This window comes from Salvelinus alpinus, chromosome 5 (genome assembly GCF_045679555.1).
Source record: "Salvelinus alpinus chromosome 5, SLU_Salpinus.1, whole genome shotgun sequence".
Lineage (NCBI taxonomy): Eukaryota > Metazoa > Chordata > Actinopteri > Salmoniformes > Salmonidae > Salvelinus > Salvelinus alpinus.
In genome coordinates, this window is record NC_092090.1 from 32,784,004 (window position 1) to 32,798,525 (window position 14,522).

Sequence of the window (14,522 nt, forward strand, 5' to 3'; positions counted from 1 at the left end):
CTGCTATTGATTACAATGTCAGGTCAGGATAAGGGGACTTGTCCAAATGCTGCCCGTACACCACTGTCCCCCTCTATGGACTATGTGTAATATAATGAAAATAACAGTAAAAAGCCTGTTGTGGTCTTTGTCTATGATTTACGTTCATCTTAACCTAACGGTTGATTTCTGACCCACAGAGGGTGCCTAATTGTAAGAAGTAACCTAAGCCTATTGGACTCAGTCACATGTTAACTTTAATGTTTCTGTTGTGTACTTTAATATTTTTGCTGGTACATGTACCGTTACCTTTACAAATCCCGTTTTAAAATCTATCAGATTATAGTGGCATTCAAACTCAGCTGAGACCCCATTTTTTACCCAAGAATTTCTCGTGACCCCACCCCATCCCAAATAAAATAATTGGGTAAATTTCGATTTTTACATCAACAAATAACCTCCAATTCATTGCATTTTCATCTCTTGTCAAAACGAAAAGAAACCAATTATACAAATATTTATCAAATTATCTTTCTCAAAAACGTTTGTATAGGCCTATTGTCCCATACCATACTTTTATATATACAGTACCAGTCAAAAGTTTGGACACACCTACTTATTTAAGGGTTTTTCTTTATTTTGACTATTTTCTACGTTGTAGAATAATAGTGAAGACATCAAAACTATGAAATAACCCATATGAAATCATGTAGTAACCAAAAAAGTGTTAAACAAATCAAAATATATGTAATATTTTATATTCTTCAAAGTAGTCACCCTTTGCCTTCATGGCAGCTTTACACACTCTTGGCTTTCTCTCAACCAGCTTCATGAGGAATGCTTTTCCAACAGTCTTGAAGGAGTTCCTTACATATGCTGAGCACTTGTTGGCTGCTTTTCCTTGACTCTGCGGTCCAACTCATCCCAAACCATCTCAATTGGGTTGAGGTCGGGTGATTGTGGAGGCCAGGTCATCTGATGCAGCTATCCTTCACTATCCTTCTTGGTCAAATAGCCATTACACAGCCTGGAGGTGTGTTGGGTCATTGTCCTGTTGAAAAACAAATGATAGTCCCACTAAGTGCCAACCAGATGGGATTGCGTATCGCTGCAGAATTCAGTGGTAGACCTGCTGGTTAAGTGTGCCTTGAATTCTAAATAAATCACTGACAGTGTCACCAGCAAAGCAACCCCACACCATCACACCTCTTCCTCCATGCTTCAGGGTGGGAACCACACATTCGCAGATCATCCATTCACCTACTCTGTGTCTCACAAAGAAACGGCGGTTGGAACCAAAAATTGCAAATTTGGACTCATCAGACCAAAGGACAGATTTCCACCGATCTAATGTCCATTGCTCGTGTTTCTTGGCCCAAGCAAGTCTTTTCTTCTTATTGGTGTACTTTAGTAGTGGTTTCTTTGCAGCAATTCGACCATGAAGGACTGATTCACGCAGTCTCCTCTGAACAGTTGATGTTGAGATGTGTCTGTTACATGAACTCTGTGAAGCATTTATTTGGGCTGCAATTTCTGAGGCTGATAACTCTAATGAACTTATCCTCTGCAGCAGAGGTAACTCTGCGTCTTCCTTTCATGTGGCGGTCCTCATGAGAGCCAGTTTCATCATAGTGCTTGATGGTTTTTGCGACTGCACTTGAAAAAACTTTAAAAGTTCTTGAAATGTTCCAGATTGACTGACCTTCATGTCTTAAAGTAATGATGGACCTCATTTCTCTTTGCTTATTTGAGCTGTTCTTGCCATAATATGGACCTGTTTTTTTACCAAAATAGGGCTATCTTCTGTATACCATCCCTACCTTGTCACATCACAACTGATTGGCTCAAACACATTAAGAAGGAAAGAAATTCAAAAAATTAACGTTTAACAAGGCACACCTGTTAATTAAAATGTATTCCAGGTGACAACTTCATGAAGCTGGTTGAGAGAATGCCAAGAGCGTGCAAACTGTCAAGGCAAAGGGTGGCTACTTTGAAGAACCTCAAATATAAAATATATTTGGATTTGTTGAACACTTTTTTGCTTACTACATGATTCCATATGTGTTATTTCATAGTTTGATGTCTTCACTATTATTCTACAATGTAGAAATTGGTAAAAAATGTAAGTAGGTGTGTCCAAACTTTTGACTGGTACTGTATATACACTACCATTCAGAAGTTTGGGGTCACTTAGAAATCTCCTTGTTTTTGAAAGAAAAGCAAAAAATGTTGTCTATTAAAATAACATCAAATTGATCAGAAATACAGTGTAGACATTGTTAATGTTGTACATGACTTTTGTAGCTGGAAATGGCAGATTTTTTATGGAATATCTACATAAGCGTGCAGAGGCCCATTATCAGCAACCATCACTCCTGTGTTCCAATGGCACGTTGTTTTAGCTAATCCAAGTTTATCATTTTAAAAGGCTAATTGATCATGACAAGACCCTTTTGCAATTATATTAGCACAGCTGAAAACTGTTGTTCTGATTAAAATAGCAATAAAACTGGCATTCTTTAGACTAGTTGAGTATCTGGAGCATCAGCATTTGTGGGTTTGATTACAGGCTCAAAATTGTTAGAAACAAAGACCTTTCTTCTGAAACTCATCAGTCTATTCTTGTTCTGAGAAATGAAGGCTATTCCATGCAAGAAATTGCCAAGAAACTGAAGATCTCGTACAACGCTGTGTACTACTCCCTTCACAGAACAGCGCAAACTGGCCCTAACCAGAATAGAAAGAGGAGTGGGAGTTCCCGGTGCACAACTGAGCAAGAGGACAAGTACCTTAGAGTGTCTAGTTTGAGAAACAGACGCCTCACAAGTCCTCAACTGGCAGCTTTATTAAATAGTACCCGCAAAACACCAGTCTCATCGTCAACAGTGAAGAAGCGACTCTGGGATGCTGGCCTTCTAGGCAGAGTTGCAAAGAAAAAGCCATATCTCAGACTGGCCAATAAAAATAAAAGATTAAGATGGGCAAAAGAACACAGACACTGGACAGAGGAACTCTGCCTAGAAGGCCAGCATCCCGGAGTTGCCTTTTCACTGTTGACGTTGAGACTGGTGTTTTACGGGTACTATTTAATGAAGCTGCCAGTTGAGGACTTGTGAGGCGTCTGCCATCTGCCCAGTACAGTTGAAACCATGATTAATCCATGAAGAGCACACTTCTCCAGTGTGCCAGTGGCCATTGAAGGTGAGCATTTGCCCACTTAAGTCGGTTACGACGCCGAACTGCAGTCAGGTCCAGACCTTGTGGAGGACGATAAGCACACAGATGAGCTTCCCTGAGACGGTTTCTGACAGTTTATACAGAAATTCTTTGGCTGTGCAAACCCAGTTTCATCAACAGGTCCACGTGGCTGGTCTCAGACGATCACACAGGTGAAGAAGCCGGATGTAGAGGTCCTGGGCTGCAGTTTTGAGGCCGGTTGGACTTACTGACAAATTCTCTAAAACGACATTGGAGGTGGCTTATAGTAGAGAAATGAACATTCAATTCTCTGGCAACAGCTCTGGTGGACATTCTTGCAGTCAGCATTCCAATTGCATGCTCTGTCAAAACTTGAGACATCTATTGCATTGATTTGTGTGACAAAACTGCACATATTAGAGTGGCTTTTTATTGTCCCCAGCACATGGTGCACCTGTGTAATGATCGTGCTGTTTAATCAGCTTCTTGATATGCCACACCTGTCAGGTGGATGGATTATCTTGGCAAAGGAGAAATGCTCACTAACAGGGATATAAACAAAATTGCACAACATTTGAGAGACATAAGCTTATTGTGGGTAAGGAACGTTTCTGGGATCTTTTATTTCAGCTCATAAAACATGGGACCAACACTTTACACGTTGCGTTTATATTTTTGTTCAGTGTATTTACATTTTGTTGACCCCTGGTCGCAACCCCGACTTTGAATACCACTACACCAAAATACGATTTTCCAACTTACCAGTGCAGCAGTATTTCATTATGACATTGAAATAAGGATCTTTGACTCAGAAAATCAGGAAATATGTTTGATATTTCATTTCATGTTTAATTACGCAGTTACATAGCTCAACACAGACGATAACCTGAATTAGAATGTTTACAGCTTCACACATCCAACATAGCGCACAGTTAAAGAAGGGGAATAGCAAAAAGGGAAGGAAAGCATGCAATAAATAAATAAAAATCAGAATTAAATTCTTCTGGCACAGTTCACTTCATCTAAAGAATGGTAATAGGACCCTTAAAGAGGAAAATACATTTTTCTTCAAAGCGCCAACCTTTCCTACAGAAACTTTTTTTTTTCTGTAATAATGTATTGCACAATACAGTATATAATGCTTCCCTACACATATAAAACCAAGTCTTTGTCTTGAAGTAATAATGTAAAAAACAAAAACAAAACACTTTCATCCCTACCATGGCTTGGGGAGACCAAGAGCTGTATCCACTTTTGCCAAATCAGCTTTGTATCAGTGCGGGCTTTACAGGGCAATCAATCGCTAAAATCAGATGAGCCAGGAAACTCCATTGATAGATTGGTGGTAAATGGTTAGGGAGAGGCTGATGCCAACATGCTAGTATTTGCCATCGAAAATACAGAATTTGCCCTCTTCATGTATGCCGTAATAAAAACCTAAAGAGATAAGAAAGTGGTCTGTATGTGTGAATGAATGACAGTCTTTATCTATATATAAGAGGCATAGACCTCCAGGCTATGTAGATTTTACATCAGAGGCAGGAACAGTCCTCCTAATACCCCATTATGACATGAGTCATCACAGGGCATGAATGAAATAGAACACTCCACACACAGTTGGTCTTCCATTATTCCATGTCCAGAACCTAAATCCTTTCCTCAGAGCCCATACCACTTTAGGAACCTTGTTGACCTTGTCTGGTCATAAAAAAAAGAGAATTAGTTAACTTTCTCTCCAGTGGGTCACACAGAATAGGAACTCAGCATGCTAACTCTACTTCAGCTGTCCTTTCAGTGACAGCTTACATGGCCAAATGTCCAACAGCATCAACCCCTGTATAGACCTGCTCAAAGAACATGTACCCCAATGCTGGGCTAAAGAAGGGACAGCAGAGAAAGAGAGAGATGGTGTGATAGATATTACAAACACAATTTTTTTTTGGGTCAATAAAAATAGCATTTGCCACAAGTTGTGACAAATCAAAGAGTTATTGTGTTTCAGGGTTGATTCGCAGACAAGCAAAGCACACAGAGAGCATTAAAGGATAATGTGTATTGAAATGTCATCAAAACCTACAGTAATGTTGTGGATAATATGGTGGGTGAGTTCACTCTGTCTTTCCCTCTCAGTGCACTGCTACATCTTTAGAATTCTCTGCCATTGTTCTGACTGAGATGTTTCATTAAAGCTCTGAAGGTTCAAGTAGTTTGTACAGAGAAACTGTGAAAAGAGAAAAACAAGTACACACACACACACACACACCATGCATTTATTCCATCTGTAAGCAAGGCTTAGGAAGAAAACTCAAAGCAATCATTACGCATTCCGGAGATGTTTCTGTAGTCTTATCTGAGGCATTAGATATGTAGAAACAAGCGCTTTGATTGCTTGAATAAATAATCTACAAATCTCCACCTTCACAGATGCGTTGGTTGTTTGTTTTTGTCTTGTGCTTTGAGCATGTGTTTATTTCAGACACTTTGGTTAACAGGTATAGTTGGCCTCAAGCCTCCTTATTTCTGGTCTTTCTCTACACAATTTCAAAATCCACTGCCGTGCAGAAATACTTTGGTCTGTGCTTTTATTTGTTTTGGACTACAAATGGCATGTAATGGTTTTACGTTCAGCTTGGGTATGGAAGGAATTACTGTATATCGAACCCTGAACAGTGTTGTGTACGTAGAGAGTCTAGAATCAAAATCATCTGAGTGTTCCTCATTTGATCACTATTTCTGACTGACAGAGTTGAGGTGCGAAAATATTCACATTGTAAAGTTATCAGTATTAGATCTTTCGGGTTTGTTTCCTATTTGCTCTGATGTTTGTGTGAGTTTGCATGTCTGCTCGCAGCCCTGCTCCCAAAGCTCAGTGACCTCTCCCAGTCATGTGCTGCAGCGTCACAGGAGGTAGCTTGTGGTGGGTCAGGAGACAGGAGGGATGTTCAGGTGGGGGTTAAAGAGCAGAGGGCTGAAGAGGTTTAGAAACACAAACAGGCTGAAGTCATTTCAATACATCGGTAATAACATACGACACACATATACACGCAGATGCAGGGTACCTCGCAGCTTGTCACATTTGAACGATTTATATATTACTTTTCGATACTGACATATAGGAAAATAGATCATGTACATATGTGATACATTAAACACACTGTCAATGCTAATAGACATCTAATCGTTTCTGCGTCAATATGTCACTCTGGGTTTTAAATGAGAAAGAGCCTGGCAGACCATACTTGTAACAGTAGAAGATAAAACAACACAACAGCTTGGTCCATTTTAGAGTTATGTGGCCAATTGGTTAGGGATTGTTATATCATTCATTTTAACATGGCAGGTACAGCCCCGATTTAATGCTACGTTTGAAAGCCATTTGAGCTTGTAATTCTAACTTAATGATGTTTTAACTTATAGCTTGTGATGACATTACTGTATGAGATGGCATTCCTCCTTGTTAGCCTGTGATTGTGAAGACATCTGTTCCAACTCGCCCAGGTTCTGAGTCCTTTTCGCCTTGCTAGGATCCTAACCCTACATGAGGATAAATGACTGAGACTGCATCTTCACAAACTAATCTATGGACAGAGTAAGAAAAAATAACCAGTGAAAGGATTGGGCAGTATCATGGTTAGGTTAAGCTTCAGACTTCCAGACCAGTGTGTTGGCTTTGTTTTGAGGGCAACCCACAGGGTTTTCAGTGTGGCCCACTGCAGTGGCACTTCAGCCCAATGGATGGCAATGTTTCACACAGATACAGATAACTTTTTGGGCACAAGTTGTTGCGTTTTGAATCCAATATCCAGAGTAGTGGAGTAATTTAGCCTCATGCTAGGACGCTTTTAGAATCAATGTGTGATAAGCCTCTCTTTCTCCTCTTTAAAACCATCATCTTGGGCCTGTCATGAGAGCTATAGCTGGCTCCTCTTGAAGGGAGTCAGTGGAGTACGCTGCCATCAATCACAGGGGGAGCTATAAGAACTGTGACTCCAGAAGAAAACCACTATCGCTGCCAACATCCCTCCTCATAACATCTTTTTGAGATTACACACTCAACAGACTTTGCTAATCTGGTAGAAAAGAAGGATTTATGAGAAATGAAAATTCCTTTGATAAAAAAATTAACTGGAAAGAAATCATATTCTGGACATTGTACATTACTTTAAAGGTTTCTGTTATTTGGCAAACACATTTTTGGACCTCTTTAAATACTATGTACATTCACATTAAGTTACTGATGTTATTTTAAATATATTTATATGTATCTATATTATATGACCCCCTATGGGTAGTTGCTGAGGATCCACCCAGTAGCTGAATTCTCTTCATATTGCACCTCTGTCCTCTCACTGTCTTACAATGCGAGCAATATAAAATATTCTACAAGAGGATTTTCTTTTCATTGATAAAGATACAACAAATTGAACAATAAGTACAACATGGGGTTTTCTCTCCTAGAGTGTCTTTGCTCCTGCTTCAATGTTTTGTCCAAACTTAAAAATAAGAAAAGTCCCTCTTTCTGAAAACGCACAAGGGCAGCACAGGTGGACACCAGAGACAGAGACAATTTTTTTTATCGAGAAACAAAGAAAGGAATATCTACAAGCAGGTTTGATCCCTTCCCAGATATCTGCTCAGAGGTTATGTCCAAAGGGGGTAGGGTTGACTGAGGAACGAGAGAGTTTTAGGGAGGAACATACAGGAAAGTGGGGGGGAGGTAGAAAGAGAGAGAAGAGAACTGAGTCTACACCGCTTATGAGGCTCGTTAGTCTGTTTGTCATGCTTTGGAAAAGGAGGGTGAAAAGGTACGACTGAAATGTATCCTCTTGATAGAGTTAAAAAACATAATTAGGAACAAAAGTCTTATCCGTACTGTACAATGCTTGCTTGGACAGGTTATCAGTTTTTTTGAGGTTCTTTTTGGCAGTTCCAATGCCTTTCATCTTCTTTTTGAGGCCAAGTAGCTGCTTCTTTGTCCATTCCGTTGCCATTCACATAAATCACTGTCACATTCAGTGGTTCGTCCTTCCATTTCAATTGTCTTTTGTGGCAGGCGGTTCAAATGTTTGCTCTGGATTTCTCTCTCTGTGGATCACTGTGGGTATTTTCAGGCTGACAGAGGCCAGCTACAGTACACTCAATATAGAGTTTTTGTGTGACTCCTGTTGTTGCTCTACAGCCTTTATCTCCCAGAGCTTTGCTGCTGAGGAGGTGAAGTTGCTTGCGTTTGGTTACAAGATGAGTGCTTCTCCTTGTCTCTTAGTAACTTTGGCAGTGTAATAAAAAGGTTTGGATCATGTTTTTCCCTTCTTTGAATTCATTTGGGTTCACATCGGTACAGAGAGGTGAGTCCGGTGTCATTTTCTTGGCTCGCTAGCAAGGTAGTTCACTTTTTTTTTTAATGATTTTTCTTATTATTATTTGTTTAGAATATTTTGACTTTTCTTTGTCTTCCTTAAAGCCCAAAAATGAATCATTAGATAAATAATTAGCCGTATTATGGAAGAGTTTCTGAGGAGAAAAAAAATCACACCATGAGTGTATCTTATCCCCTCTCCTCCATCGGAAGAGGGGTTTCCTGACTGGTGTCTGGCTTCTTAGATAGGGGACCTCAATCAGAACATGTCCATGGCCCAGTACACAGAGGAGCCTGTTCTATAGACGCATCTATCTATCCATCTCTCAGAGGTCTGGGCTGTTAGTGCACATGCTGGGGGTTAAGAGTCATCCCACTGCTGCTGCGTTAAAGGGAAATCCTCTCCAAGTGCTAAATTCAGATGTCTCTTCTTCACAATACGTGTGGTACCATAACGGGTCTCATGCAATGCAAGCCCCCGACATACACAGCACTGACTGGGCTTATGTTACTGAGGCCACGTGTTGGTCTGGCATATAACAAAGCTTATCTTCACATGACATTATCAGAGTTCAATAACCAAGTCTGGTGTGGGGTTTTTTTGTAATAGAGAGGAAGTTCTGCTTCTGCATTGGCTTATTTTGAGCATTCAGTAAATTAAGCCCTAGCCATGCTAAACACAACAGTGGACCCCTTGACTAGTTTCGAGTTTGACAGAGAGAAAGTCTGTGCGGCTGAGAGACAGTCAGAACGATTTTTGGGGGGACGTTGAGGAGTTGAGAAAACGAGGCCTTCAGGTAGCTAAGAAGTAGTCAACGGTGCAGTATTCACGGTAGGACCACTACAGATGCCGTACAGAAGAAGGAAAGGGTGCAGTGCGATCGATGGAGATTCCTCTGTTCATTTAGGATGGATGGCAGCTGTACTGTAGCATCAGTGGGAGTGACTGGGCATGGCAGGGCGGGGTCAGCGAGAGGTGGCGTCCAGCAGTGCAGGGGTCGCTGGGGTGGTGGAGCGTGAGGCACTGCTGGAGCTAGCCTCCTTAGGACTCCCGGAGAGACTGCCTCCCCCACCACCACTGGTCTGGCCGGGCAGGGAGAGTGGACCAGGGGGGGTGCTCTCTGAGTGTGTAGGGGGTGCGCTGGAGGAGGGGGTGCCCAGAGGAACACTGCTGCCCCCGGGGAGGCCCTGTAGACCCTGGCCACAGACGTGGTGGTGCTTCTCCCAGTCTTTGTGCTGGCAGAAGGAGCCACAGTAGCGCGCCGTGTTGCAGCCGCTGCACGTCTCACTGGCCTTGCGTCCACAGTTCCAGCAGCTCTGGAGAGACAGTGGGAAGAAGGCATAGAGTTGATAAAATAAATCTCTGGTCGTAAACCTGTTATATTATTATACAAATATAATTGTTACCACTTATCAAATACTGTCATGCTATCAACAGGTGAGTTATTTAATGTTCTGGGCAACATATTCCCACATTTATTGTCTGGGGCTACAAATGTCCCAAACCACTAGGTGGACTGTCCTGTCTTGTCCTGTCCTGTCTTGTCCTGTCCTGTGCTGGCCCTGACTGTTACTCCAACCATCCGCGTGTGGTTGCTGTTATTCAGACAGGCGGCTGGAGTCAATCTTTACTAACGAAATGAAAACATGGTGTTGACTCAGACCAGGTGCAGCCAGCTGTGGCTCACATTAACACCACAACCAGACAGTGTCTTGTTTAAGATGTACACATTCTGTGCAGAATATGGGATTTTGATAGAGAGCTGATAGGTTAAACACTGCTCCAGGCACTGTGAAAATCTGTTGCTCTGTGCAGAACCTGTCTGTGTAGCTCAAACACACACACATTGTATTTAGGACTCTGGCTTGTATAGAACTGGTGAATGAGCTGTTACTGAGATGCAAATGTTGGTGGTGGTGGTGGGGGGGGGCATGTTATGAAGTGTGTGTGACAGTAAGTCATGTGAAGAGAAGGTGTGTGTAACATGTCTATTTTGATGAAGTGGTACTGTGAGGTCTAAAATAAGTGGGTTAGCTGTGTGACAGTTTGTTATGTAAAACGGGTGGTTGGTGGGTTGAGGTGACACGATTGATTGTGAGTGTGCTTTGTGATGCAGTGCAGCAGTGTGGGCCTGTGTTTACTGACAGTAGGGTGAGGAGTGTATCTCTCTTTATGCCTGCTGCTGTGCTGTGGTATGTTAGAGGGCACAGGCTGTGGGGCATGGGTTACACTCTTAGAAAAAAGGGTTCCAAAAAGGGTTCTTCGGCTGTCCCCATAGGAGATCTGTTGTTGGTTCCAGGTAGAACCCTTTTTGGTTCCATGTAGAACCCTTTAAGGGTTCTAGATAGCATCTTTCTTTCCATAAGGGCTATTTATACTCTACGGAGACAGACCCTACGGGGCGTAGTGGAATGTCGCAATGTCGTTTTTCATCACAAAAGGGGTGGCTCCTTGTAGTGCCTCCCGACATTCTGCGTACTGTCGTACCACTTGAAAATTGTAACACGCTGTATCATTCCTTGCGTAGTCATGGGGGCAGTAGGCAATGAAACTTGCTTGGTTCCTTGATTTGATCTATAGGCTATGCATCAAAGTAGCATTGATAAATTAGTATAATCTCAGCGACTGTTCAAATAAACCAAACAACATTATAGCCTTATTAGAACACCCCCCCCCCCCCCCCCCCAAAATGTATTGTGCTTAGAAGTAACAACTATTGATTCCAGGCTATTGTTATAAACAGCTGAAAGATATCAGCTTTTTCTCTGCGACCAAAACATGATGACATTCTATTTTTAGCTGATATGGGTGTGAATACATTGAAGCGGTATATCAAATTGGGATAATTTTGTAGGTTACAGAGGCAAGTATAAGAATATTTGCCAGGGCTTATTAATGAATTATAAATCTGATTATTTCACATTGTGATGTGGGAAGCTAAAAGCACAAATAGAACAATGAGACAGATATTTCACCGGATGTATAAATGTGAAGCATTCACTTGGCGTTTCCACTCACTACCAAATATGGTATTGAGAGGAAGCTCAGTGGCCAGCAGTGGGAGAAGATGGAACGAGATGGATTTTGGCCGACATTCTGCACATTTTCTCATTGATGAAACAGTTGATCTCAATACAGTTTTTCTTTTCCCAAAACTAGAATCTGTTACGAACAGAGTGGACTACGTTTTGTAGACTTTACCCTTTGCCAAAGTTTAAAATAATTGCGTTGTTTAGAAGGAGTGCAAAGGTGAATTGAGTTATTGCACATGAGTAGGCGTTTCCTAACGGAAATATGCACATGTATGCTAGAACACGCCAATAGGATCTCGCTAGCTCGTGCTTGGCTCTGCCCACTATGACTCATTTGTCTCATTTGAAATGATAGGCTGTGGTCTATCTTGGTTTAGTTATAAAAAATCTTTGCCAAAAGGCTAGCTAGCTTGCAGTGTTTAGACAACATGCTAGCAAGGGAAGACAAGACAAGACACTCTTCTTTTGCTTTCACAACAAATGAGAAGAAAACCTTGGTGAGGTATCATGTTACCAAAATAGTGCACGTTGTGCGCATGTAGCTCTACGCATGTTAAGTGTGTGGAAAACTTAAGAGTTTAGGATAGTGTGGGGGCATGGGTGGGTGTGTGTGTGTTTGTGTGTGGGCGATAAGGCTGTGATGCTCACTTCGCTGGAGTCCTCCTGCTGGTTGATGACGGTCAGTGCATCCTCAGAGGCCTGTTTCCTGGCCTCGGCCAGCGCCCTCTCCATCTTGGACCTCTCAGCGGAGATCATCTCATGGGCCTTCCTCTCAGCGTCCGACACAGCCTTCTGTAGCTCCGACATGGCCTGCCTCTTCACCTCGTTCACTGCCTCCTCTGTGGAGAGAGAGAGAGGCGTCAGTCCCCATGACCGCTCCTACTCTGTCATCCTTTATTGAGGCACTCTAAGCGCTCCATTTGTTTTATCTCGGCAAACAGATGCACATCATCCAAGATTTAAAGCATTCTGTCGGGAAAAAGAAGCCTGTTAATAATGAATTAAAAGACGTCTGGTAACAATCATTTCCAGCGCTGACAACAGCAGATGTCTCCAAACTTTGTTCGTAAACTTGCCTGTTAACCCAGTATTCTGTGACTCTCTGCTTTTGATGAAAAGAAATCTGAGTGAATGAACAAAGAAACAGACGTAAGAACTGAGGAGGGAAAATGGCTTCCGTACCATTGATGCATAACTTTGCTAACAGGCGGTTAACTGTGGTAGAGGTCCTATCCTCTGGCCTTTGTTCTACAAATGCCAACTCATGTGAGTGAATAGGCAGTGTTTTTAGAAAAGTCAGGTGTGTGAACTCCTTTACAGACACGAGTCCAAAATAGAAGCTAAGGCTGGTTCTCATTAGAAGACAGTGCTTATCCGGCTAGGAAGGAATCACAATCCCTCTCATTTATTTTCTTCATGTTACAAGGAGAATAAAATACAACATCAGAGATTCATTTGGTTTTAGCTCTTTCAGAATTCTGCCCGAGAGAAAACAGCTGCCCCACATAATACAACTAATTAAATCCTCATGTTCAATCACCAAATGGATATTTTATGGCCATGAAAAATATCATATCAAACTGTCAACTGGCACAGTATATGGGATAAGTAAATGTCTTGTACAACCAAAACGAGGGGAAGTTGTATTACTAGATTCCCCTCCCTTCTACACACAGACATAGTCAGGTGAGCCTCCTCTGGGCAGAGTGGAGGTGAGAGCCATACCGTGGTCTATTCTCCCTCCCTGATTCTTCCAGTCAGTTGGTGTAAAGGAGAGGAGCCATAAATAACTGTCATATTTCTCCCTCTGCTCCCTCTCTGGTCCAGCTGTCTGGGGCTGCTGTGCTGAGCTAGGGCTGGGGGGCTGGGCGGCTAGTCCCGTGTGTATGTGCTGAATATGAGGATGTGTGTGTGTGTGTGTGTGTGTGTGTGTGTGTGTGTGTGTGTGTGTGTGTGTGTGTGTGTGTGTGTGTGTGTGTGTGTGTGTGTGTGTGTGTGTGTCTTTGTGTGTGCGAGTCTGTCTCCTCTGCTCAGAAACTAGAGAAGTAGTTTGTATTCCGTTTATCCTCTCAACACCTCCCGCACACGTCTTCTTCTCTTGCTTTTTTCACCCTGCCCGTCTCTACCTTCATCCACCATTTCATTTCTACATTTTTCCCCCTTCTTAAAGGTGCATGCCTTTTCCTAACTATCGGTACAGTCCTCCGCTGCTCAATTATCAGGCTTAATGCATGCATCACTACGATTAGTTTACGAATGTAATTAATTCTTATCAAGGAGCCTGCAGAGCAGATGCTAGGACAATTAGCACTTAATGCAAAACACGGAGGGGCAGCAATATTAACGTTTTCATTCCGGAGGGATCCGGCAGGTGTTTCTTTTTCACACTTCAGATCTTGCTTTTCAAAGGCGGCATAGTCTCTCAACCCTACCGACACCAGAGAATACGTGTCTTTTTTCTAATTAAAGAGATGGACTGCAGTTATGCTGTTTGCTGAGGGAGCAGTGGTAATAGGACAGAGGTGGTGCAGTAGTGAATACCATTGGAGGGGTCTCGCACGCACGCACGCACACACCACACACACACACACACACACACACACACACACACACACACACACACACACACACACACACACACACACACACACACACACACGCACACACACACACACACACACTAGGGGGGATGGGAGCTGTCATACTCACCCTGCTTGTTTTGGAGTTGCTTCAGTGCTGGGGAGAGTGGGATACTTGTAGCACCTGTATGAAAAACAACTGTAAATTAAAATAGTTATTCTGCCGGTGAAAATGCAGCACATTATCTCGCAGACAGCAGCATCTTTCCCCACAGTATTTGAATAGGACTGCATCATAATTGTGTTGGTACTCAGTGGGACCAAGGCTGCGTCACAACTGACTCCTCTTGGGATATGCTTGCTATATATGGCCC

The 14,522-nt window shown here is 42.4% G+C and overlaps 1 protein-coding gene across 7 annotated transcripts in view; it reads right to left on the bottom strand.

Annotated features, from left to right (window-relative positions):
• Positions 1 to 4,004: 4,004 nt before the first annotated feature.
• Positions 4,005 to 14,522, bottom strand: part of LOC139575936 (protein CBFA2T3-like) — a 66,789-nt gene continuing 56,271 nt past the window's right edge. For all 7 annotated transcript variants that reach the window (XM_071401415.1, XM_071401417.1, XM_071401418.1 and 4 more), the window contains exons 10-12: positions 14,279 to 14,332; positions 12,218 to 12,408; positions 4,005 to 9,853 (exon numbers count right to left, since the gene is read on the bottom strand). In XM_071401415.1, the coding sequence (XP_071257516.1) occupies positions 9,503 to 9,853; positions 12,218 to 12,408; positions 14,279 to 14,332 (596 nt within the window). In that variant the 3' untranslated portion in view covers positions 4,005 to 9,502. The remainder of the gene's footprint in view (positions 9,854 to 12,217; positions 12,409 to 14,278; positions 14,333 to 14,522) is intronic.